Source organism: Callionymus lyra, chromosome 1, assembly GCF_982586985.1.
Source record: "Callionymus lyra chromosome 1, fCalLyr1.hap1.1, whole genome shotgun sequence".
In the NCBI taxonomy this organism is placed as follows: domain Eukaryota; kingdom Metazoa; phylum Chordata; class Actinopteri; order Syngnathiformes; family Callionymidae; genus Callionymus; species Callionymus lyra.
This window is the reverse complement of record NC_141818.1, coordinates 8,076,267-8,099,620: the sequence shown is the minus strand read 5'-3', so window position 1 is coordinate 8,099,620 and position 23,354 is coordinate 8,076,267. Positions and strand designations below refer to the sequence as shown.

Genomic DNA, 23,354 nt, shown 5'->3' with positions numbered 1-23,354 from the left:
ATTTCAGAGAGCCCCATCAGGATCAGTCTCATAAACATATATATTTTTAACTATGTTATCAAAAGTGTTTTTCGTTTCTAATGTATTTTAATCATTTCACGAACATAAATTCATAAACTTCACTTTCATTTCCTTTAATTGTCCAATTTGCAAAATTAAAATTTTATAAAAAATTAAAAACAATTGAAAATACGTTGTTAATTGATATTGCATATTAAATATTTACAGTATAAGTATTAAAAATGTTGTTCTGCTTTCCTCAAATTGTGCTTTTAGTTTGAAGGAGCGGAATACGCGTTTGTACGACGGTAACTAGGCAACCCAACGACACATACACACAGAACGGATATAATTGTTGGTGTTTTGAACATTTTAAATCACTATCAGCTGATACTTTATTATCCCATCTTGCTTTCATTTGACTTGTTTATTATTCCTTCCAGCAAATACATGACGTCATTGGTCTGAGGTCTCAGCATGTCTGACCCTGAACGTGAGAACCAGGGACCCACAACAAGTTCTCAGATTCTCCTAGCGGTGAAAAAGGAACCACAAGAACCTGAAAACCCAGATGGCGGGGTTGAGGAGGGGCAGAGTGGACCCAGCACTGGCATTAAAGAGGAAAGAGTGAGAACAGACAGCGACTCTCATGTCTACACTGCAACCAGAGACTCGCTCTTCCCGAAGAAGAAAGACCAGCCGAGGACACATGCACTGGTACGTTAACAAGTGTGTGTGTGTGAAGAGATCCAGCACTCTTTGACAAACACCGTCTCCATCACCAGACCCTGGACTGGGTGTTTGGGGTCAACCGTAGTCTCCCTTTCTTCAGCCTTCAAGACCACAACCAGCTGGTGATCCTCTACGCTGCAGCTCATGTCGGGATCATCTTCAATCACACACTCAACTCTCAACACATACTTCAGGTAACATGCGTTGACATGACGACAATTCTTAATTCATATACATGTGTATTTATATACATGTTCTCTTCAGGGTCACAGTTACCCCATCACCTGCATGTGTGTCAGCGAGGACAGACGCTGGATAGCTACAGCGGACCAGGGGCCCCGGAGCATGGTGATGATTTGGGATTCATATTCTGGGTATTTGCAATCCTTGAAAAAGTTTTATTTAATCATTTTAACACTTTGTTTGATGGTTGAATTCTGGGGTTCTTTCAGGATTCCTGTACAAACAATGTTCGACTGCCACCCTGACGGTGGCGTGATGTCAATGGCCTTTTCGAGAGACAGCAAATACCTGGCCACGCTCGGGAACGAAAATCTCCAGGTGGGTCCAGATATACTGTACTGTGTATTTGTTGACTAAATTGTAAATATAATTAGTTTGCATCATCTTTAACAATGCTATAATCTCGTTAATAAACATACTGTCTATGAGGACAGAAAAGGTAAATAATTAGGAAAGCACTGGGGCAGTGCATACCTCTGCCAAGGAGCTCATTTTACATTCAAATCAATAGATCTAACCAAGGATTCAAACGTAGTTGTTGTCCAGTCACATGAATCAAGAAAATAAAAACCAAAAGTATATATTTTTGTTTGGAACTTAATGTATTTTTCTTCTTCTTCTTCCTCTTCTTCTTCTTTTTCTTCTTCTCCTTCTTCTTCAACAAGGGTATTTATAATCAGTTTTCTTCTCCCTCTCCGACCAACAGTGTGTCTGTATTTGGGACTGGACTGATGACGCAGAAGAACCAATGTGGTCCACAGAACTCAGCCCTCAGTGTGGCTTTCAAGTGGGTTTTAACTTTTAAGAACTTCAGTCAAACATGAATTACTTTTTTTTCTCTCCTCAGAGCTACATCTTATTCAGCCCAAAAGACAACACGCAGCTGCTCAGCAATAGCCACAACAAAGTGTTATTATACACCACAGTAGGTTTTATTTTTGCAGCGTTTCTACTTCAAATAAAAAACACGTCTTTTTCTATTTTCAGTCCGATGGAACTTTGAAGTATTATTTCCTGAAGGTTATGAGGGTAAGAGATGTTTATTGTACTTCGATCGAGAGCCTTTTAATGACGAGGATTCTTGTGTTAACCGATACAGGGTTATGACATCACCGTGCCGGGGTTGGACGACACCGAGAACCCTGAGCCGCCACAGGACTTCTACAACATCGTGGCCATGGCCGGAGGCTCCTTCAGCCAGTCGGTGTTTCACTGGAGCAAACCCCAGATCCTGACCGCGTCCGCCGGGGGCAGCATCGTGGTCTGGGACCTGATGGAGGATTTCGCCAGCAACGAGAAACTGACCCGAGCTTGCGTCAACATCATGTCCCTCCAGAACGAGCCCATCACGTTCCTCACCATCACGGACAGGTCAGTGGAGCGACGGGTGTTGATCGTGTGTTTGGAGTTTTGATCGCCTTTCTGACACGACAGCTGCATCGTGACCGGAGACACGAGAGGCTTCATCACCTTCTATGACGAGAACTTCCTGTCGTTGGCTTGGTACGAGAAATTGAACTTGGACGCGATAGTCTCCATCTCCTTCTCCAAAGAGAGCAAAGACGGATGCTTGGACGACTGCACGCTGGAGACGGAACCAAGACCCATCAGGTATGTAAGAAACACATATTTTATCTAAAATATTCACTTGCTTATCTCGTCCACCTGCAGGAATTTTGTCGTGTCGACCATAAGCTCCATAGTCGTGCATGTCAACGCCAAGAAAGGGGTGGCTCAGGTGCTCCTCAACGAGGAGAGCGAGCCGCTCCACACCGTGGCCTGCCACCCTAAGGAGCCCCTGGTGGTCATGGGTGACCAAGGAGGCGTCTTGAAAGTGAGGGATTACAACCGCAAAGTGACGGTCAAGAGTCGGATCTTTGAGGAGGATAAACAGATCGAGTCCGTCGCCTTTGACCCACAAGGTGAGAAATCGGGACCACCCGAACAACCCGAATGTAGTACAAACTAAATGACGAGTGATTTAAAATATTTTCCTGTAGGGTCGTACTTGGCAGTGGGATTCAGTAGCGGAGTTGTTCAGATTTTGAATCCGAACACTTTGGAAAGCAATCCAGATCAGTTTTTCCGTTACACAGAGGAGAGCATCAGCCACGTTGTTTTCTCAGCCGACTCCAAGTATCTTGCCACGGCGGTGAGTTTGCAACCCCGTGATTTATGTCATGTGGTCAACAGTGCAAGTAGCGACTGCTAAGAATGATTGAATCCAAGAACATCTAGAGAAGAAAAGTAAAAATGTAGCATCATGCTGCTCTGGCTCAGTGATCCTTAAAACAGTACTGACAGTGATAATTTCACCAAAATTCAAACTCATTTTCTAACTTACCCTCATGTCGACTATGGGTTGGGAATATATTTATAGCAATCCGTGTCTTTTTGAAGTTACAGGCAAATATGTCTACATGATGGTCGCGAACTGAAGCTCAATTTTCTTTTTGGACGAAGCTAATGGCTACTGTTCGCAACCGTCAAACATTTTTCCCTTCAGCGTATGTTGTTTGTAACACGCAGGACAGCGGAAAAGCAGTGACCGTGTTCTGCCTCCGCGCTCCTGAGAAGGAACCTCCGCGCTGGGAGTACCTGGGAAGAAACCGTGCGCACTACAAGCCCATCATCGACCTTCTCTTCGGCGTTCACGAGGACAGCGAGAAGCCCAGGCTGCTCTCTCTAGGAATGGACCGTGTCTTGGTAGGTCGTCTGAAGACATTCATGGAATGATTGGCATGAAACTTAAAAGAATCCTTGTGTCTGTCAACGCCAATCTAGGTGGAGTACGACCTTGAAAACAGCAAACTGGACGATCTACTCGTGTCAAGCTCAGTGAGGATTGAGCAAAGCGCCGTCCCGACATGCATGACTTGGTACCCGCCGCTGTCCTCAGAGCGCTCCCTTCTGGTCGTCTCGGACCAGTACAAGATCAAGCTCTTCAACAGCACCAGCAAGATGTGCAGGTAAGCCGAGCTCAGATGCTTCCTTTCGTAAGTACTAGTTGACTTTTCTTTTTTGACCGACAGAAACACATTCCTCGGCCCGAAATATGGATCCCCCCTGAATAAAGTAGCTGTCATCCCCGTTTCCAAGGAATGCAGAGAGAACTCTTATTACTTGGCGTACATTACCCGGGAGAAAGTGAGTGACTTCGTCTTTAGATTCCAACATCAAATCACTTCTTTGACTAATGCTTCTTCTTTTTTTCTGGTGACACAAAGCTGGGCCTCCAGATGTTGCCCCTGGATGGAAACCCCTTCAAGTCTATTGCGTTGATCTGCCATCCTGCGGGAGTATCAGCGTTTGCCTGCTCCTACGACGGGCGCTTCGTTTTCACTGCAGGAGGATACGACCCGTCCGTGATGTCGTGGGAGATAAGCCTCAAGTAAAGTTGTACAAAATTTAATAATGATAAATAATAAGGCTTTCAAGACCTCTATTTGAAATTACAGTGCATTGGAAGCAGCGGCGTCTTTAGGAGGAGAAGAGTTGGCACCATTTTATACTCTTTTAGATGGAGGGAGAGAAGGCAAGTTGTTTAAGGTGAGTTGTTGGAAATCTAATGGGATTTAATTTGAATTAAATTCAATGTTATTTCAAGTGTCATATCGTAAAATTATCTCAAGACACTTTAACGTTTAAAGGGATAGTTCAACCAAAATTCAAACTTCACTGATTTTCCACTCACCCTCATATTGACCAAGGTTTTCAGTGTAATCCAATTATTTTTGGAGTTATAGGCAAAAATGTATGTTCATTTGAATGAAGCGAATGACGCGTCAAACACAGTTAAATGCATCCATATACCTCCATAGTGTTAGTCTGTAAAATCCATCTTGTATTGAAGCTTCGACATGAGGATTTGTTCTGATAAAAACTTAAATAAGTCTATATTTAAATCTCCCTTGTAGCAGAAGCTTAAAGAATAACAAGCAATACAGACCAAAAGTACTCCGTGTAAGCTCTCTTAAAAAGTTTTGGTTCAACTATAGCTTTGGGTAAGACTATATTGGAGAAAGAAAAAACAGACCCCAGCATTAAACGAGTGAATCACAGTGAGTGAATCACAGTGGGACAGTGGCGAGGAAAAACTTCCTTTTAGGAGGCAGAAACTTCAAGCAGAACCAGACTCAGTGTTGACGGCCTCCTGCTGTGACCGGCTGGGAGGGTGGATGGGGGGCAGGAAAGAGTGAGGGAGGATACAATGAGAGAAAAGAAGGAAACTTTATTTTAAAAGGCTTCATCACGAAGGTTGAATAAAGCTCTGTTTTTTCCCTTGTAGGAGATGGAAGACTTCTTTTACTACTGCCAGATCCACCATCAAGGCGTGGGCTCTATGGAAACTCGGCAAGTGTCGACCAAGATTCCTCTTACAGAGGTTCCAGCACTCATGCGATCTCTGGCGTACTTCCCTACTGAGGAGGAGGTACCATACATCATTGTCTCCGAGAATTTGAACTTCATATTCCAGTAACTGATCTGGGTTTTTCGTTGTCTAGATAAAGGATATTCACAACGAGGTGAAGTTTAGCAAATATGCTGAGACTGGAGAGTACAACAAAGAAGTGGACCTCGGGGAGTTCATCAAGCTGTATGTCAACCACAGGCCGGCTTTTAACGTCTCCAACGATGTCCTCGCTCAAGCTTTTCAGGTCCTCGGGACATCGGACGGTTCAGAGTTCCCTGCTCTCGACAGGCAAGAGCTGCTGGAGCTGCTTCAAGTGCGAGGTATGTGTGGGGAGTTGAGGTTTTAGTCAACTGTTATACCATATTCGAAGCTTGGCAAAACCACAATTTGAGATTGATTTCTTACAGGAGAACCTATGTCAGCGGACGAAGTGGCAGAGTGTTTCACTTCACTTTTAGGTCTCTGTGAAGAAAATGATGAAACGGAAATCTCAAGAATCCCAAAGGATTATTCACGTATGTTAAAAAAGTAACTGATATCTTTATCTTAATTCTCTCCTGTTTAGATTGTGTTTTCTTTGTGTTTTTTTCAGGTGGGAAACCCGAAGGCTCTCTTCAAAATGTCATCTCAGATAAGATCACGTTAGAGGAATTCATAAATCATATCCTGGGCTTCCCCTTGCCGGCTGAATCGACGACGTCATCATCAACGAGAATGATGAGGACGATGCAAAAGTCTGATGTTGCTTCGTCTTCAGGAACCTCTCGTATCTAAATGCTGTTTTTCTTTCTCTGATAAAACCTCTGTCTCCCAGAATACGTGTATTTTAGTAAAATGATATAATATCATGTTATGTTTCATTGATTCATGAAATTTAATCTATTCATAAGGTTGCGAGGTACTGTCAAACTAGTGGCCCCTGTGACTAATGAAGATGCCAGTCTTTAAAGATAAGGTACTGAGATTATGGATGTCAGAATCACACAGATGTTGAAGTTAACAAACAAACACAGAAATAATTAAGATAAATGGAGCCTTAAAAAATTAAAATACCGTATGAAAGTCACACTCATATTTCCTGTTTGGTAAATATACATTTTATTTGACCTGCAACTTAAAAGATGTTGGCCCCTTGACTTAGAGACACCATTGAACCACTGGAGCTTTTTAGACTCTCGTGAAAATTCACACAAGCAAAGGATACCAGTTTGATACAAACCCAGATTTGCCTAAAATGGATTCCAAAATCTCAATAATAATACAATTATTATTGTTATGAGGGAGAATGAAATTGTTGTCAATAATCATCAAATTTCTAAAAATTAAACTTCAGACAAGAACTTCTTGCTAAGATTGAGGTGAAAATTGAAGATCGAGGGAATGATTAAAGGAAAGTTGGTTTCATAGTCAAAGTTTACAATGTTAAGGTCTCAAGAAATCTCTTACTTATTAGGCTTTCGAACGTTCTGCTCAAACATGGTATATCAGTGCCATCTGAATATTGATTGATTGAATTTAATGTGTCATCAGTTTGTGTCTGTTTGTACAAAACTCTCTTTTATTTAATTATTTACATTAGAAAATGTACTTAAGCCCCGCCCACTGAAAACACTTCACTCTGCTGTGATTAGTCAAGCAAGGTTTGTCAGTGCACGTCATCAATCCCAATCTACCTCCCAGGGACTTGTTCTATAAACAAAATGTGATTAATGGCGTGATTACAGTGAAGCCATTATAACGTCATAATGGACTCCACTCTTGTAACCTCTCGTTTGCCAAGATTTCAGATTTATCAAGTTATAACTCAAGACATGGTCATGATGAGAGACTTACTGGATCTTGGAGAGGAAGACTTCAACCTGTGTTGATGTGAGTGAGTCAGGAGAGTTGGGTTTACACTTTAGTTGACCTCTACAAATATAAATTACTTACTTACGGTTCAGGACCAGCGGAGAGAAATCCTTCCAGGCTGTTGCTCCTAAGCTTTGGAATGATCTTCCTCTCTCTTTGCGCTTGATGGATCTACTGACTCCTTCAAGAAACATCCGAAGACTTTCTTATTTGTGCAGGCTTTTCCCTGACTTTCTTGGACACCTTTGTTTTTCTCTGTGTTATCTTAATCTTTTAAGATAACACCGAGATTGTCTAAGTGCTTTGTAAATATAAATTACGTACTAACTTAAACATGTCAAATGTTAGAAAGATAATCTGATTTAATAATTTCTAAACTGAAAGGTGGAATTAGTTTGTATGAATGATAATCCAATAATTTGTATATCGAATGTGAAAACATCCTCTGGTTAACATGTGCAAACTGACATGTGTTCTCGAGAATTCCACTTCAGTGTGTTTGATTAATATTGTGGGTGGGGCTGTCCTCGACCAATCAGGAACGCGCTCGCTCTGGCACTTCCTGATTCACAGGCTCGCTCTTCGTCAGCTGGTCCGTGTCTCTACGTCAGCTTTCACGCTACACGGCAAAAGTTCACTTCACTTATTCACCCCAACAAGCGACCCTTTTTTTCTGTGTTATGACCGCTCCGGAAAAAAGTCTTCAGGTTATGACAGCGAGCTGCCATTTTTCATCCGACCTGTTTCAACTGTCGTCATGAGTGCGAGAGCGTCTTAGCTTCGGTGGCTAACGTTAGCTATTTGTCTGTGGGGGGGGAAACATGGCTACTACTACAGCCGAGATGTCGGTGCAGCGGTACCGCCGGACCCCGAGCTTGAGGAGGCAGGACCAGGACCAGGACGACGACTCGGATGGAGAGGAGAACCATCTGAGCCCCGCGAAGCCGGACCAGCTGGAGACCCAGATCATCCACAGCGGACACTTCATGGTGTCCTCGCCGCACATCGAGCACCCCTCGAAGAAGGGCTACGACTTCGACACCGTCAACAAACAAACCTGTCTCACGTATCGCTTCGGCAAGACCAGCTCGTCTCACTTCTCCATCGACGCGTCTCTCACCAAACTCTTCGAGTGCATGACGATCGCGTACAGGCGAGTGTTTCCCCTTCTTTCTCTGGGCTTTCTGTGTTGGTTATGTCGCATCAGATAAGAAAAGCAGTAGATAAGCAGTGAAAACTTCCAAAAAACAAACAATTTTTGGAGACAAACATGTTCCATGACTGACTTTAGTGTCATTCAAGTATAAACGAACTTGTGTTTTGCTCAAGACAAAATTAGTTAAAAATAAAAGATACAAATAGTTAAAAATGTATTTATACATATAGAAATATTGCCATTGTTTTAAACACAACATGGGATTTTCTGTGTGTGGTGTCACGTCAGATAAGAACGTCAGAAAAGGAATAGATAAGCAGTGAAAACTTCCAAAAAAACGAACTAAAATAAATCCATTATTTTGAGACAAACATGTTCCATGACTGACTTTATTGCCATTCAAGAATAAACAAACTGTCGTTTTGCTCAAGAGAAAATTAGTTCAAAATAAAAGATACCAAGAGTTAAAAATATATGTACACATATAGAAATATTGTCTTAAACGCAACATGGGATTTTCTGTGTGTGGTGTCAGTACAGAATAAAAGATAGAAATAATATTTAAAAAAAAGGAAGAGAAAAACAGAATCGAGCACCAAGGCAGCCATTCTGTGGCATATATATGTGCCTTGAAATAAATAAATAAATATTAAAGTAATTAAGTAATTTTTATTTGTATAGCGCTTTTCCAGACCAGGGTCACAAAGCGCTTAAACAATCAAAACAATATTCAATAAAGTATATACTATAAAGGTCAAGATAAAACTGATAACACAACAGGAGTTCCAGAAAATCAAGGAAAAGCCTGAACAAATAAAAACGTCTTAAGACTAAAAATAAATAAATAAATCCACCTATAATATGGCCAATGTACGACCAATATGGTCTTGTAGTAGTAGATTTCGATATAGCAAGTGTGTATCCGAGACTGATCAGGGGTCAGTTTCAGTTGAACAGTCTGGATGGAAAGTAAAGCTGTTACAGAAGCTGGTAATTCTGCACCGACATTCTAACCAGAGCCCAACAGGGGAAAAACAGTCCATGGTGAGGGTGAGTGGGATCTTTAACTGCATCTTTGGTCAATTGAATAAAATAAAGTTTATGTGTCTATACTTGATATGGTCTGGTTAGTTATTCTCTTAATTGATCTTACATATTTAGCAGAATATGTAAAATACACAAAAAATGAAGAAGGAAAAAGTACAGTCTTGTACAAATGTAAAATAAATAAAATTAAAAAAAAGGATAAAAATCCGGAGTATAAAATATGAACGAAAACTTGTTGGTGTCCATGGAGCCTTTTTGAAATACAAGCAGCAAAGTTGATACTTCTCTGTCACTACAGAATGTGAAAGATTGGATAAAGCCAAAGGGCACTGCCAGGAATAGTTGGGGGGGTCATGGTTGCTGTTTTTCTGCTCTTTCTTGCTGTTACTTTATAGTTGTTTCTACTTTATTGTCAATGGTTTCATTCACTTAAAGCTGAAAGAACTGAAACATGAAGAGTTTAAATGATCTGCTGGTGTCCGGATAATTGCATTTGATTGAAATAGAAATGTATAAAAATTATCTTTTGGCTCAATACTGCCCTAGTTTGCATGAGTGATGAATAAAAAGTAGTTTGGCACTCCTTCCTTCGCGTTGGGTAAGAGCACAGTCATTCTGGTAAGTCAAGATAGTTTAACCTCCGTCTGTTTCCTGGACAGTTTGTGTCTTGAAGAGAATATTTGAAAATGATTTATCGCTGTTGACATCTTCCGCCTCACGGTCTTGCTATTGTGACGCAAGTTGTTCAAGATGTTTACTTCTTACACGCAGCGACAGAAACCGCTATGAAAGCTTGTGTTTACTTTGGTAAGAGTTTCTTTGGCTCTTGCAAGTCTGGAGATGTTTCGTTCCGTTTGGCTGGCTTTCCTGACGGCCTGGAGAATTTAGGTTCGCGCCGACATTGACAAGTCATTTCTCACCCGCATGTCTTTCATGCCTCTTGAATTTCTGGACTGTAAACTCCCGAAAACACCAACAAAGGTTTATTTGAATTTCTGAATACATTATCACACAAGTTCATTGAGTCTTAAACTGCTCCATTGTTGTAATATTAGTTATAATATAAAAAAAAACATTTATGTGGCTACATAGATTTATCTAAATAATATGTACAGCGTAAGAAAAAACTATTATTATCTAAAACTTATAATGGGTGAATCACAACTTTCGCAGCATCTTCAAATATACATCATAACCTTCCTATGAAAAAATGTTTCAAAATGAACTTTGACCTATTTAGAACTCCTCCTAAAATAGTGTTTCAAAGAGGTCTTTACAAAAAAAAAACAAAGGTGAAACATTAAGGTGAAAATAACCAATAGTACTTCTGTATTACAGTCAAGTCAATCTTCCTAATGGTAATAAACCGATGTATTAGTTTGTGTGTTCGTGCTTCCAGCTGCTCCGAGGATTCCCTCCGACTCTACAAACGGCTCCGGATTCATTTCACTCGTATGACTAATAATAGACCAGGAAAGCTCTGTGTTGTCATTCAAGGAGAAGGTTTTTTATTTGAACAGTCTCAAAGGTTCTTATATAAACAACCCTTATATCACAGCAGAGTGAAGAAAATGTACCTTCAGAGTCGGTTGTGTTCGTTTCTTGAGTAGCTCCAAAAAATGTCTGTTATATTTTTCTACACTTGTTGAGGGCAGTTTTTCTTATTCTGTTATTAATATATTTAGTTTACTCAACTGTTTTTGTTGTTAGATTGGACTGTTATTTTCTACAACTGTTGAGCACAGCTTTTCTTATAGTTATCATCATATTTATTTTATTTAACTTGTTTTATTTTTAAGTGGACTGTTATATTTTTATTCACTTGTTGAGGGCAGTTTTTCCTGATATTATTATCAATTTTTTAATTTATTTAACAGTTTTTGTTGTTAAAGTGGGTTGTTTTTTTTACACTAGTGTTTGATAGAGCCGACTGTTCTATTTCTACACTTGTTCTGCACAGTTTTCTTTTATTATTATTATTATTATGATGATGAAAACTTCCTGAAAAGGAACAAATATTTGTTAAGTGTCAGTAAAATCCTAAAATAAAAAAATACTTTCTATAGTTTTCCTTAAACATGCTTCAATAACTGGCATTTTGAAGAGGATGGACATGACCTCAAATCATACAGTATCCATGATGGATCCTTAGTTCTGTCACATAATTCAAAGAAGGATAGGACGTACCTTCTGGTAAACCACAAGTCTCTATGATGTTTTAACTGAGTCTACTGTGCCTTCAATTTAAGTCACATGGACTTTAGATTCAACAAAGTTACTTCCTGTTTTTCACCTCAAGTTGTCTATTGACTGATGGTTGTTAAATTTCATGTGTGTGCTTTTTTTCTCTCACTTTTTTCCCTGTCAGCTTCCTCTACTGTCATATGTCATCCCTTTAGGACGGATACTCCATTCTTCCATAGTGGGGGAAATATTTGAAAGATGCATCACTTTCTTTCACACATTCTGATTTCACTATCTCTGGTTGTTTTGTCTAAGAAGCTCAATCTAGGTCTTTCTATTGTAGAAATTAAGAAATGTCATGCGTTTGTTTAGAAGATGGTTCAACTGTGGGAATGTTTCTCCGAGCAAAGGAGTCGCTGACAAAATAAATAAGTCCCGAGTCTGTGTTAATGTTCTAATGTTTACGCTTCTCTCGCTCTGTTATCCGTCCAGTGGGAAGCTGGTGTCGCCGAAGTGGAAAAACTTTAAAGGTCTCAAGCTTCTGTGGAGAGACAAGATTCGTCTCAACAACGCCATATGGAGAGCCTGGTACATGCAGTGTAAGAGAATTAATCACTCGTCATTCTATCTAAAAAATGTATATTTACTCATGGCTCTTTTTTTTATTCAGATGTGGAGAGAAGAGAGAATCCTGTGTGTCACTTCGTCACGCCTCTCGACGGCAACATAGACTTCGATGTCAATCGCTCTGCTGAGGTAGAACACGAGCCACGACACTTAAAAAGAAGGAAGTGTCTCGATTATAAACATGTCGTTATATCACTTGCAGATCACCAGTGATGGGAAAAGCTGGAAAAGGAGAATTGAGATTGTGATCCGAGAGTACCACAAGTGGAGGACGTACTTCAAGAAAAGGGTAGGGAATCTTTAATCTATATAAGTTAGGGGTGTCAACGTGTACACATGTAAACGGTTACACATGTAAACAGTTACACATGTAAACGGTTACACATGTAAACGGTTACACATGTAAACGGTTACACATGTAAACAGTTACACATGTAAACGGTTACACAGATATCAAATAATTTGTTTAAAAAACACCTTTTTCCTCTCTTGGACTCTTGGAGTGATACTATGTTGACTTTTGGCAAATACTACGGAGTAATACTATGGTGACTCTTGGAGTACTACTACAGTGACTCTTGGTGTAATACTTTGGTGACTCTTCGAGTAATACTACAGTACTCGTGGAGTAACACTACAGTGACTCCAGGAGTAATATTACAGTACAGTGACTCGTGGAGTAACACTACAGTCAATTGTGGAGTAACACTACAGTCAATCACAGAGTAACACTATGGTGACTCCCGGAGTAATACTACAGTACGGTGACTCACGGACTAACACTACGGCCAATTGCAGAGTAACACTATTGTGACTTGCAAAGTAATACTGCGGTGACTCGCAGAGTAATACTGCGGTGACTCGCAGAGTAATACTGCGGTGACTCGCGGAGTAGCATTAGGCATGAAGTGATATTACGAAAAGAAATACTACAGTGATTTGTGGAGTAATTATACTGTGACATGCTGTGTGTCTTCATAATTTACATTTTGACGGATTTTTTGAGTGCCGTTGAGTGCCGAGTACCAGATAAGATCTGTTCGAAGTCAGTAGGTAAAGCTAAATACATTAAAACATAGGGCGCACTGTCAATTTTTTAAAATAAAATGTAAGCTTTTGAAGTGTGCCATATAGTCAGAAAAATACGGTAAATTAAGTTACGTGGCTATTCCTTATGTTGGCTATAATTCTGTATCTATTTAAAGTGGATCTACAAATATAATTAACTTGTGTATGATAACTACTGGAAGGGCTTTGCTGTAATGTGATTCGAAGGTGTTTAAATGGAGATAGAACTCTCTAGCGGTCATAAAACGCAACTACATGGTTACTAACGGTTACAAGCCTCGACTACACGTGTCGAAAAAATGTATACGGTGACACCCCTTATTTAAACATTTTGGCAAGCAATGTTTGCTCTTAACTTGCTTATCTATGTATATAAAACAAAACATTTCGATTTTATGTGCAAGATTACATGTAAAGGCTTTTCTCTGCACTGCTCAAATCTGTTGCATTTTTTTTACAGCTTCAAAAACACAAGGATGACGACCTCTCCAGCTTACTTAAGGTACCCTGTCTGAATATATTATATATAAGGTATTAAACTAACTACAAGAAGTCACAAAGCAGCGTGCCAATCTATTTAATTAAAAAAAATTTGAGGAGTGTGCACACGATAACCTGCTTAAACTTGTTGGCATGCTTTATCACCAAATTAAATCAAAGTCATTTCTTGGCTTTCCGTCCACATCACAGCATGTCACTAACCTGCTTGCTGGTTGCCTTTTTCTTAACTGCACCAAGGTTCCGGAGGAGCAGTTTACGTTGTTCGGGGAAATCTCTCCAGACATGCTGCGTGTCTCTTTTTGTCAGGATGAGGAAACGACCTTACGTCGACCCGCTCGCAGGAACATGGAGCCGCCGGTGCCCATGGAGATGGATCCTCTCTTCGATATGGACGTTCTGATGTCCGAGTTTTCCGACACGTTGTTCTCCACACTGGTCTCCCACCAGTCCATACCTCTACCCAACCCTCGGGAAATCGGTGAGAGTTTATCTTTTTTATATTGTTGATCAACTTTGCTTCTTCTTAAATGGGCTCTTAATGTCCGACCTGGACCACATCAATGAGAACTTGAGACCCCTTTTCAAGAAGAGGTTTTTCATACATAATTTATTTTATTGTTATTAAGGGGTGTGTGTTACATGTCATGATACAGATGCAACAATACTATATATTTTGATACTGCAGGAACAAGGATATATTTGTAGTATTGTCCGAGTACTTGACTCTGGTGTTTCAGAAAATTTACAGACCACATGACTCTTGATGAAGTCGTAACTACTTTCATTTGTTTTGAAACATAAATATGTCCAAAAATCTACTCAAAAAGCTGCTGGAGTCGACTGTATCCTCTCGTCCTCAGTCATCGTCAAAGGATTTCATTTTTGTTGTCGCAGCGGAACATGTTTGATTCCTGCCATCTGGTGGCCAGGAGTTAGATTGCAACACAACAATGAACAAACGCATTGAATATTTTTCCTTAATTGAAACTAAAATAATATTTGGATGACTTTATCTTAACTCACTTAATGGAAATGTAAACCATACAAGAAGTTTGATTAAAAACTTAATTTGATTTTTCTATTTTCTTTTTGTTTGATACAATGCCCTTTTGTTATCTCAGGGTCAAGGTGACCCCAAAGCCCTTGACCCAGAGACAACACAAGGGATACAACAAACACATTTATTCCTTGACCCTGCGATAAACATAAGGGTTAATAATATATATATATTTATTTTAAACATCCCTTTCGTTCTCGTTGTCGTCTCCAGCGCATGCAGGGAACGCAGACATGATCCAACCCGGACTCATCCCTTTGCAGCCCAACCTGGACTTCATGGATTCCTTTGATCCACTTCAAGGTAGAAACCAGGTTCTCGCTGACGTAGTGTCGCTCGCACACTAATCGTTCACGCAGCTACCCGGAGCCTAACACAGGAGTAGTGTGATTTATTTTACTAACCGTTAGCTAACATAGAAAACTCTTGTTTCAGACTTATTTCACAGCCTCCGTCCGTCCACCTTCTCCTCTGTTCCCCTCTCTGCACCGTCTGTCTCTCCCCTGCCCAGCAGCAGCAGCAGCAGCAGCTCACAGGTAACACCACGGCGTCGTCCCTTCACCAGAGTTTCTACACTTTAACATAATAATAGCAATAACACCACAGCTGGCTGCTTGAGTACTAAAATGAAATACAAGCTCAAAGATGAGGCTAACACAGTAATTATATTTAAATAAATATATTTTTGAACTTTTGATTTCATATGTAGAAATTCCCTTAACTTACAAAAAAAGGGTACTAGGTGAGACATTTAAACCCATCAAAAGTCTACTAGATTATTAATTTCGTTGGTAGTAATTGTAGATCTATAATCCTGACTTTAGTTGAACATCTCAACCAATTCTTTTTTTTTCTACCCTTTATAAAAGCTTGGGGCCATTTGACTGTAGTTTTGTGTGACTCTAATGAGGTCAACTGTCAAGTCGATGATGACAATTGCTTTTTTAATTTTATTTATTTAATATTGATTTCTTGTCTCTAAACATGACAATAGGATTTTTTGTTTCAGGACTTTTGTTCTTTGCTTGTTCTTCATTTTTGTATTTATTGCCTCTCAAACACTTAGATGAAGTAATGATTAATTGAGGATGACATATATATACTGTATATAAATATATTAAATATAATAAAATCATATTTTTTCAAACAATATTTGTCTTAATTGTATTGCTTGAATTTATACTTTTGTCTCCATAAGTTTTGCTTGACGGCCCCTCACAACACTTAACATACGTTGTATTATCTTTTTTGATAATTCAAATAGAAAATGTTTTTTTAATCTTGGGAATATAAATAAAGAGTTTAAAGTAGGGGGTGGGGGGGGGTCACCAGAGGTCAATTGTTGTGGAGAGTCGGCAGCAGAGGTTGGAGTCTTTCATAATTTTTTTTCTTAATGTTTTAGACAAATATGATTTCAATTTTGATGTTGAAAGTTTTATAGATTGTTGTGTGGTTTCACCATGACTTTGGGCCATCGTTGTCTATTTAATGTGTTGTTTTATTTTAGAAATCTGTTCCACCTTCACTGTATATTCAAAGTAGTATAAATAATAACATTTGATGATATATTTATTCCTTTAACAATCTACCGTTGAACATAAATGGGGTCCCTTGCTCTGCCAGTGCTCATAAAACCTTTACAATAAATGGAGGGCCACAGAATATCATGTCAATGGGAATTTAAAAAAGTCGATCACCTAGCTGCTATTTCATAGCATAGCTCCACTTGTTATATTAAATAATGTTGATTTTCTACAGCAAACATAGTTAAAAGTTTTTAAAGGGTTTAGTCGCGACTGAACGTTATCTCAAGATCAGGTCAGTAGATCAACGATGTTGTCCTCCAAACCTAATGTGAGATGTTAATTTTCTTGGGAATTCAAACTGATGATTAAAAATGTTTGCAGTCGCTCTTCCTTTGGAAGTCAATGTCCTGCAGGTCAAGCATGACGTCCGTCCGTGTGTCTCCTGCAGGCTCTTCTAGCGCCCTCTATGCAGCTCGGCAACAACTCGTCTTCCATGTCCCGGGAGTCTGTGGGCGTCTCCGTCGACGCCTCCTACGTCCCCGACTACATGTTTCCTGGGCAGGAGGTCCAAAGCACTCAGGAGCCTTCGGTGTTCCAGCAGTTATCTCACGCCTCGCTCGCTGGACCTAACCTGACCCAGGTGCCTTACGCCCCCTTGACCTTGGACGGCCCATCTGGCCTCGATGAAACGCTGGCCCAGAGCGTGATCACCCACACGGCCTCCTCCTCCACTCCTCCTCCTCCTCCTCCTCCTCGCGCCTCCACCTTCAGTCAGAACCTAGAGTACCCGTCGATAGCTCCTCCATCACAGTTCCAATCCCTGGCCTTGTGTCCCGCCCCCCCCACGCACAGCACCCAGAAGTTTGCCCGTCCCCGGCCTGTGAGGTCGTCCAGCAGTAAATCCCGCTCCATGCCCCGGATCACTCCTGCGAACCCCATCTCTTCACCGCACCTTATCCTGACAGGTCTGTGGTTTCAGGACTAAACACAGAACTATTTCAAACCAATGAATTAACTTGTATTTATTTACAATCGTGAGTAGTATTTTTCGGGGAGTTTAAAAGTGGGGCGTGATAGCTCAGACGGTAAAGTGGTTGACTCGTGGTCTGAGAAGTTGCGGGTTCAACCCCAGCTTTGAAATGATTGTGTCCCTGAGAAAGACACTTTAGCCTGACTGCTCCGTGTTGGTTGATCTGGCGCGCTGCGTCACAGCCTACTCCCATCAGTGTGTAAATGGATGAATGTGTAACTTGGTGTAAAGTGCTTTGGCTGCTAAATCAGCGTAGAAAAGCACTATATAAGTAAGAGCCATTAACCATTTACCTAAATGAGCAAAGGAAATGAATTAATTAATTGTGTATTTGTGTGAATGTTGACTTCAGGTTTTAGTTTTTTCTTATTTTGTATTGTGAAAATGAGTTTTTCATGTATTCTAGTGTGTTTTTATGTTCAAAAACATATTCATTAACATTTTTTATACATCAATTTACAGCTTTGTCATGAAATAAATCATGAATGAAGGTCAATTGTAATTAATCTTGCTAATGAAATTAACATTTAAAAATATGTAATATTTATTTATGGATACTTATTTATTTATTTATTTACATCAACAACTTTATTACTCATTGAGTTTTGATTGTTTAAGTGCTTTGTGATCCTGGTTTGAAAAGTGCTCTAAAAATATAAATTACTTAATTTCTTATGTTTTTTTTTTTTTTTTTTAAAGGTAAGTATTTGATTTAAGTGCAGTTTCTTCATTACGAAGAAAAACCAAGAAAGTTAATCTCAAATTCTCACCACAATAGTAAAAAAGTATTTTAAATTAAAAGATTGATTGGTCTTTACAACTGTTTTTAAAGTCTTTTTCTAAAAAAAAAAAATCATTTTTTTCTTCTTTATGATTTCAGCTCCTTTTCCCGGCAATTCCAACGCGATGATCATGACTCCGGCTCATCTCAACGCAGACGTGGTTCCCAATGCGAGGGTGATGATCTCGTCTTCTCACCTGGGAATGGTATTGATTTAAGCATCTTTCCCGCCGCCTGTCCTGGTAAAACATGTTTCACTTTCGGTTCATTTCAGAGTCCAGGTTTTCATGTCGTGCCTCAGACTTCCAAGTCGCCTCAGGTCATCGCACCCAAAGAAATGCCGTCGTGTCCGAGTCCTCCGAACCTGCAGCCGTCCACAAGCATCGGTAACTTCATTCTCTGAACTCTTGGTTACAGTTTAAAAAACAAACATTGAATTTTGATCTCTTCCCACTAAAGTATCCAATCAGCCGGGATCGGGTCAGGGGTCACCCCTGCCTTTCGATCAAGTCCCAAGTCCGCAGTCCCTGATCAGCAGCAGCGCCATTTTGATCAAGAATGAACCGAAACAGGTATTTTTTTGATCTTTTAAATCATTAATCGACACTTAAATTGAGCTTATTGCTCATTGTTGAGTTGCTGGATCTGTTTTTCCTTTCTCCATGATAGTCTTAATTAAACTGTAAAGTGTCTTGAGATAACTTTGTTATGATAAGACACTTAATTAAAAAAAAGACACTAGAATTGAATTGAAAATTGAATTAAATTGTGATCGAAGCAATACAAATAATATCACAAAATTACAATGGTTTTCACACATTTTGGTCATTGTGTAATACTGGGTAAAATAATGCACCGGTCTTGCTATCTTGCTTGTTTTAAACTGGTTCGGGGGCCCACATTGGCCCTCCAAATCATTTAATGTGGCCCGAGGATGGTAAAGTAGATCAATGTTTAAGTTGATATTTTGACCTCTAAAGATGCCAGTGATTAAGACAGAAGACTGATTATGAGTTTGTTTGAAGGAGAACAAACGCAGAGATAATATTAAGATAAATTGAGGCACATATGATGAAATGACAAAATGAAAATCATGAAAACTTGTAAGATTATTTGTGTTACTTAATTCGATTTTAAAAAATCAATAAGCATGACATTCTCTTTATTTCTCTTTGTATTTTATTTTGATTATTTTTTTATGAAAAATTGCTGTATATGCTTTGGATAATTTGGTAAAAAAAACAATTTAAAGTTCTACCTAATCTATAAAAAGAATGTTATTTTAAGTAATTTTTCAAACTAGTTTTTATGTTTCCTGACTGAACCAAATCCTGGGTCTTGACACGACAAGACTCCTGCGTAAGACTGGGATCTCTTCGAGTTTTGTTTCCATTGACGGTGGTTCCTGTGCTTCAGGGCCGGAGGACGGCGTTCTTCTCCGCCGAGCAGAAGAGACAATCCAACATCAACAGTGGCTTCAAAACTCTCCGAAACCTGGTTCCGTCTCTGAAAGCACAATCCAACGTTGGTTCCTGATTCATGATCAAACAATAGTATTTGATTTCGCTTGGCTTTCTGACCTTCTTTTCGTCATGCGTGTCCAGATAAGCAACGCAGTCACGCTGCAGAAGACGGTGGAGCACATCGAGAGGCTTCAGCAGGAGAGGCAGCAGCTGCAGGAGGAGCTCAAGAGACTCCGAGAGGAGATCGAAGCCAGAAACACGTCCATAAAGTAACTACAGGTCAATTATACATCATGTGGAAATTAATTTAAAAAAAATTTTCTCCAATGCGCAGTCAATATCTGGAACAACTGCCTGCCACAGGAGTTCCAGTCGCTCGGAAAAGCTCTGACCTTGTGCGCGAGAAGTTCACAGACTACGTCCACAAGCAGACGCTTCACGACTGGAAGTTCTGGATCGTATCCTTGAAAGCAAAAACAATAATCAGGACTCAATAAATACAAACTAGTGGTATGATTTAATGATAAAATGAACGTGGTTGACCTTGACCTCCTCGTCTCCAGTTCAGCATCATCATCAAGCCGCTCTTCGAGTCTTTCAACAGGATGGTGTCGACGACCAGCAGAGCAGAACTGTATCAGACCACGCTGCAGTGGCTCGACAAGCACTGCTCACTGCGCGAGCTCAGACCCAGTAAGTAACACTTCATGGTTGTGGCAGAAAGAGCTGATGCCATGTTCCATATATTTATATTTATATTTATATCTATATCTATATTTATATGTATATCTATATCTATATCTATATCTATATTTATATCTATATCTATATCTATATCTATATCTATATCTATAACTATATATTTATATTTATATTTAGGTTAAATAAAATGTTTGAATTGTCTTTTGACAGTTTGCAAAATGTCAAAAAAACAAAGCTTGAACTGTGATTTAATAGTATTTTCGGATGTAATTAATTTCTATTTCTATTTTATTCGTTTATCTTTTTTATTTATTTAACCCTTGTGTTATCTCAGGGTCAAGGTGGCACAAACACAAAGGGATACCTCAAGCACGTTTTTCTTTTTATCCCACTGGGTCACCTTGACCCAGAGATAACACAAGGGTTGCTTAATATTTTTTATTTATTTATAAATATCCATTTTTTTGTATCATTGTGTTGTTTGCTGCTAGATGTAGAGACCACAGAAATAATTGTATTGTCTAGACAATGTTCCTTGACCATAAAGAGATTCTATTCTATTAAATTACTCTAATGATTAATACTTTTTAAAAAAAATTATCTAATAGGTTTATTTCTCTGCCACAACTACCGGGGACCTTATCTTACTTGAAGTACAAAATCCTCCTCCTCCTCCTCCTCCTCCTCTTCTTTTTCTTTTGGCTGCTCCCTTCAGGGGAATCAACCTCCTTCATCTAACTGTCTGCACCAACTATCACTCTCTCACCTCCGGGCACATTCTGCATCCCTTCGTCGACCTCACTCCAGAATGGTTCCTTCTCCTCTAATTCACATCCCACCCGTGGGGCATAGCCACTAATAACGTTTAACATTACACCTTCAATTTCAAGCTTCAGACTCGTCAGTCTATCTGACACTCTTTTCACTCACAGGGTATTCCTAACAAACTCCTCTTTTAGAATAAACCCCTTCTCCATTTCTCCTCCTATCAATACCATAGTAGTACAACTTAAAACCTGCACCTAAGATACTCGCCTTGCTACTTTTCCACCTGGTCTCCTGGACACACAGTATATCCACCTTCCTTTGAAGAAGTACAAAATAAAAACATTAATATTACGAAACACTGAAAAATGCCTACAGAATATGAGCTAATATATCTTTTTTTATGCGTCAAAGGGTCAGTTCTGAGTGATAAACGTTCTTCTTGTTCTACTTCCAGTGGTGTTGAACACACTCTGCCACCTCAGCAAAAGCACATCCATCCTGAGTAACCCCGGTCTGCTGCCGGAAGAAGCCATCCAGGCGATCGCTCACCCCAACCTGCCTCAGCGCCCGCAGGAGAGATGAATCCACAGGATTACTGTCCACTTTTGAAACATATTTTTCTGGTTCATTTGTTGGAAAAAATACAACGCCTTTAATGCAAAAAAACATTTGTGTTCTACTGACACACATTTGTTTAATTTTGAAGACTCTTCTTTGGTGACAATTAAAAATATCGTCACCTGCACTATCTGATGTTTCAAGGTGTCCTGGCGTTACCGCTGGTTACAGCGTGGTAACGTCCATCTTACAATTCACAGCATTTACAGAAGCACGTCAGAAATGAAAGTTTTGATGGGAGAAGATGAAGAATAAAAGTAAATACATTTAAAAGTTAGTGTTTCTAAAGGAGACGTAGCTGTAACGTGTTCATATCTCAGGGTTGAGCTTTTATTAAAAAATATTTGTACTCAATTTTCTTCAGATGAACAGTGTTGTTGTTTTTTTTGTTGTTCGAATCAAAGGAGGAAGTCATTGAATGTTTGATTTGTTTGACTTCATACTGGGCCGTCGGCGAAGCACACGTGTTTACAGTCGATCGTCGATCACTGTGGTCTTTTGACTCAAAGGTTCTTTTGCAGTCGTGGAGCCGCGAGATCCTCCGACAAAACTGTTTACGACAAGCGTGCCTGCAGTCCTACGGTGCTTTGATCAACCTCTTAATGTCTTTCTACATTTCTACAGAACAAAAAATGGATCGTATATCTGTGCACTCGAGAGTTTTGTAGACTGAAGCGACCGGTCATTACAATGTCAATGACTTATTTTTCGACTACTATGTTTGTGAATGTTTGCTCTTGAAAAAACTTCATGGAGATGATTTGTTTGCCGTTTTATTTGCTCGCACCTCCATACAGAAGTAAACAAATATTTGGCATTCTACACTCTTGGCAGTGACATGTGGGTGTTTTATACTGGATGACCGTGGGAGTGTTTTTCTGTCGAACTGTAGCTGTGTGTGTTATTAAATTGTTGTTTCCTTTCGAGTGTGTCTTCGTCCTTAAACCAATTAAATTAATGAAACTACTGAGTTCAGTAGAAAGACAGCCTTAGCCAGTTGAAACTATTATGTACTTATTGATTCAAATATTCAACTGATATAGCAATTACATTTTTTTTAATCGTGTATTTGTGTGAATGTTGACTTCAGGTTTTAGTTTTTTCTTATTTTCTATTGTGAAAATGAGTTTTTCCATGTATCCTAGTGTGTTTTTATGTTCAGAAACATTAATTAACATTTTTTATACATAAATTTACAGCTATTTCATGAAATAAATCATGAATGAAGTTCAATTGTAAATAATCTTGCTAATGAAATTAACATTTAAAAATATGTAATATTTATTTATGGCTATTTATTTATTTATTTATTTACATCAACAACTTTATTACTCATTGAGTTTTGATTGTTTAAGTGCTTTGTGACCCTGGTCTGGAAAGTGCTCTAAAAATATAAACTACTTACTTACGTTTTTTTTTTGTTTTTTTTTAAAAAGGTAAGTATTTGATTTAAGTGCATCATTACGAAGAAAAACCAAGAAAGTTAATCTCAAATTCTCACCACAATAGTAAAAAAGGTTTTATTTCCGTTTTGTTTGAATGTGTAAAAAACAACAAAACTAACATTTCAATGAATAAATTATTTC

At 39.2% G+C, this 23,354-nt stretch overlaps 2 protein-coding genes across 3 annotated transcripts; both read left to right on the top strand.

Moving 5' to 3' along the window:
- The first annotated feature begins 332 nt into the window (after positions 1-332).
- On the top strand, positions 333-6,191 carry cfap251 (cilia and flagella associated protein 251). Its single transcript, XM_087797713.1, has 21 exons — positions 333-354; positions 444-717; positions 786-926; positions 997-1,106; positions 1,185-1,293; positions 1,682-1,762; positions 1,823-1,900; positions 1,963-2,004; positions 2,075-2,346; positions 2,410-2,586; positions 2,647-2,897; positions 2,976-3,127; positions 3,505-3,681; positions 3,760-3,944; positions 4,008-4,122; positions 4,203-4,366; positions 4,434-4,524; positions 5,264-5,407; positions 5,481-5,709; positions 5,797-5,904; positions 5,982-6,191. Exons 2-21 carry the CDS (start codon positions 478-480, stop codon positions 6,161-6,163), a joined length of 3,048 nt encoding a protein of 1,015 aa, XP_087653839.1. The 5' UTR covers positions 333-354; positions 444-477; the 3' UTR covers positions 6,164-6,191.
- Positions 6,192-7,819: 1,628 nt separating this feature from the next.
- mlxip (MLX interacting protein) lies at positions 7,820-22,691 on the top strand. 2 transcript variants are annotated; one of them, XM_087791498.1, is made up of 17 exons: positions 7,820-8,393; positions 12,120-12,226; positions 12,298-12,383; positions 12,457-12,543; positions 13,783-13,824; positions 14,130-14,301; positions 15,094-15,183; positions 15,316-15,416; positions 16,855-17,371; positions 18,317-18,423; positions 18,492-18,603; positions 18,677-18,789; positions 19,634-19,741; positions 19,822-19,949; positions 20,015-20,138; positions 20,244-20,373; positions 21,605-22,691. In XM_087791498.1, exons 1-17 carry the CDS (start codon positions 8,062-8,064, stop codon positions 21,730-21,732), a joined length of 2,484 nt encoding a protein of 827 aa, XP_087647624.1. In that variant the 5' UTR covers positions 7,820-8,061; the 3' UTR covers positions 21,733-22,691. The 2 variants fall into 2 exon arrangements, with proteins under 2 accessions (XP_087647624.1, XP_087647615.1); XM_087791489.1 differs by having other exon boundaries at positions 14,061-14,301.
- The last annotated feature ends 663 nt before the right edge of the window (positions 22,692-23,354 follow it).

Bases quoted from the DNA above. Each gene is read 5' to 3' on its own strand.
- cfap251 (XM_087797713.1), top strand. From the start codon at position 478: ATGTCTGACCCTGAACGTGAGAACCAGGGACCCACAACAAGTTCTCAG. The intron at 1,901-1,962 runs GTAGGTTTTATT...TTCTATTTTCAG, and splicing joins AAGTGTTATTATACACCACA to TCCGATGGAACTTTGAAGTA. The intron at 5,905-5,981 runs GTATGTTAAAAA...TGTTTTTTTCAG, and splicing joins AATCCCAAAGGATTATTCAC to GTGGGAAACCCGAAGGCTCT.
- mlxip (XM_087791489.1), top strand. From the start codon at position 8,062: ATGGCTACTACTACAGCCGAGATGTCGGTGCAGCGGTACCGCCGGACC. The intron at 15,184-15,315 runs GTAGAAACCAGG...CTCTTGTTTCAG, and splicing joins TTCCTTTGATCCACTTCAAG to ACTTATTTCACAGCCTCCGT. The intron at 18,790-19,633 runs GTATTTTTTTGA...CCTGTGCTTCAG, and splicing joins TCAAGAATGAACCGAAACAG to GGCCGGAGGACGGCGTTCTT.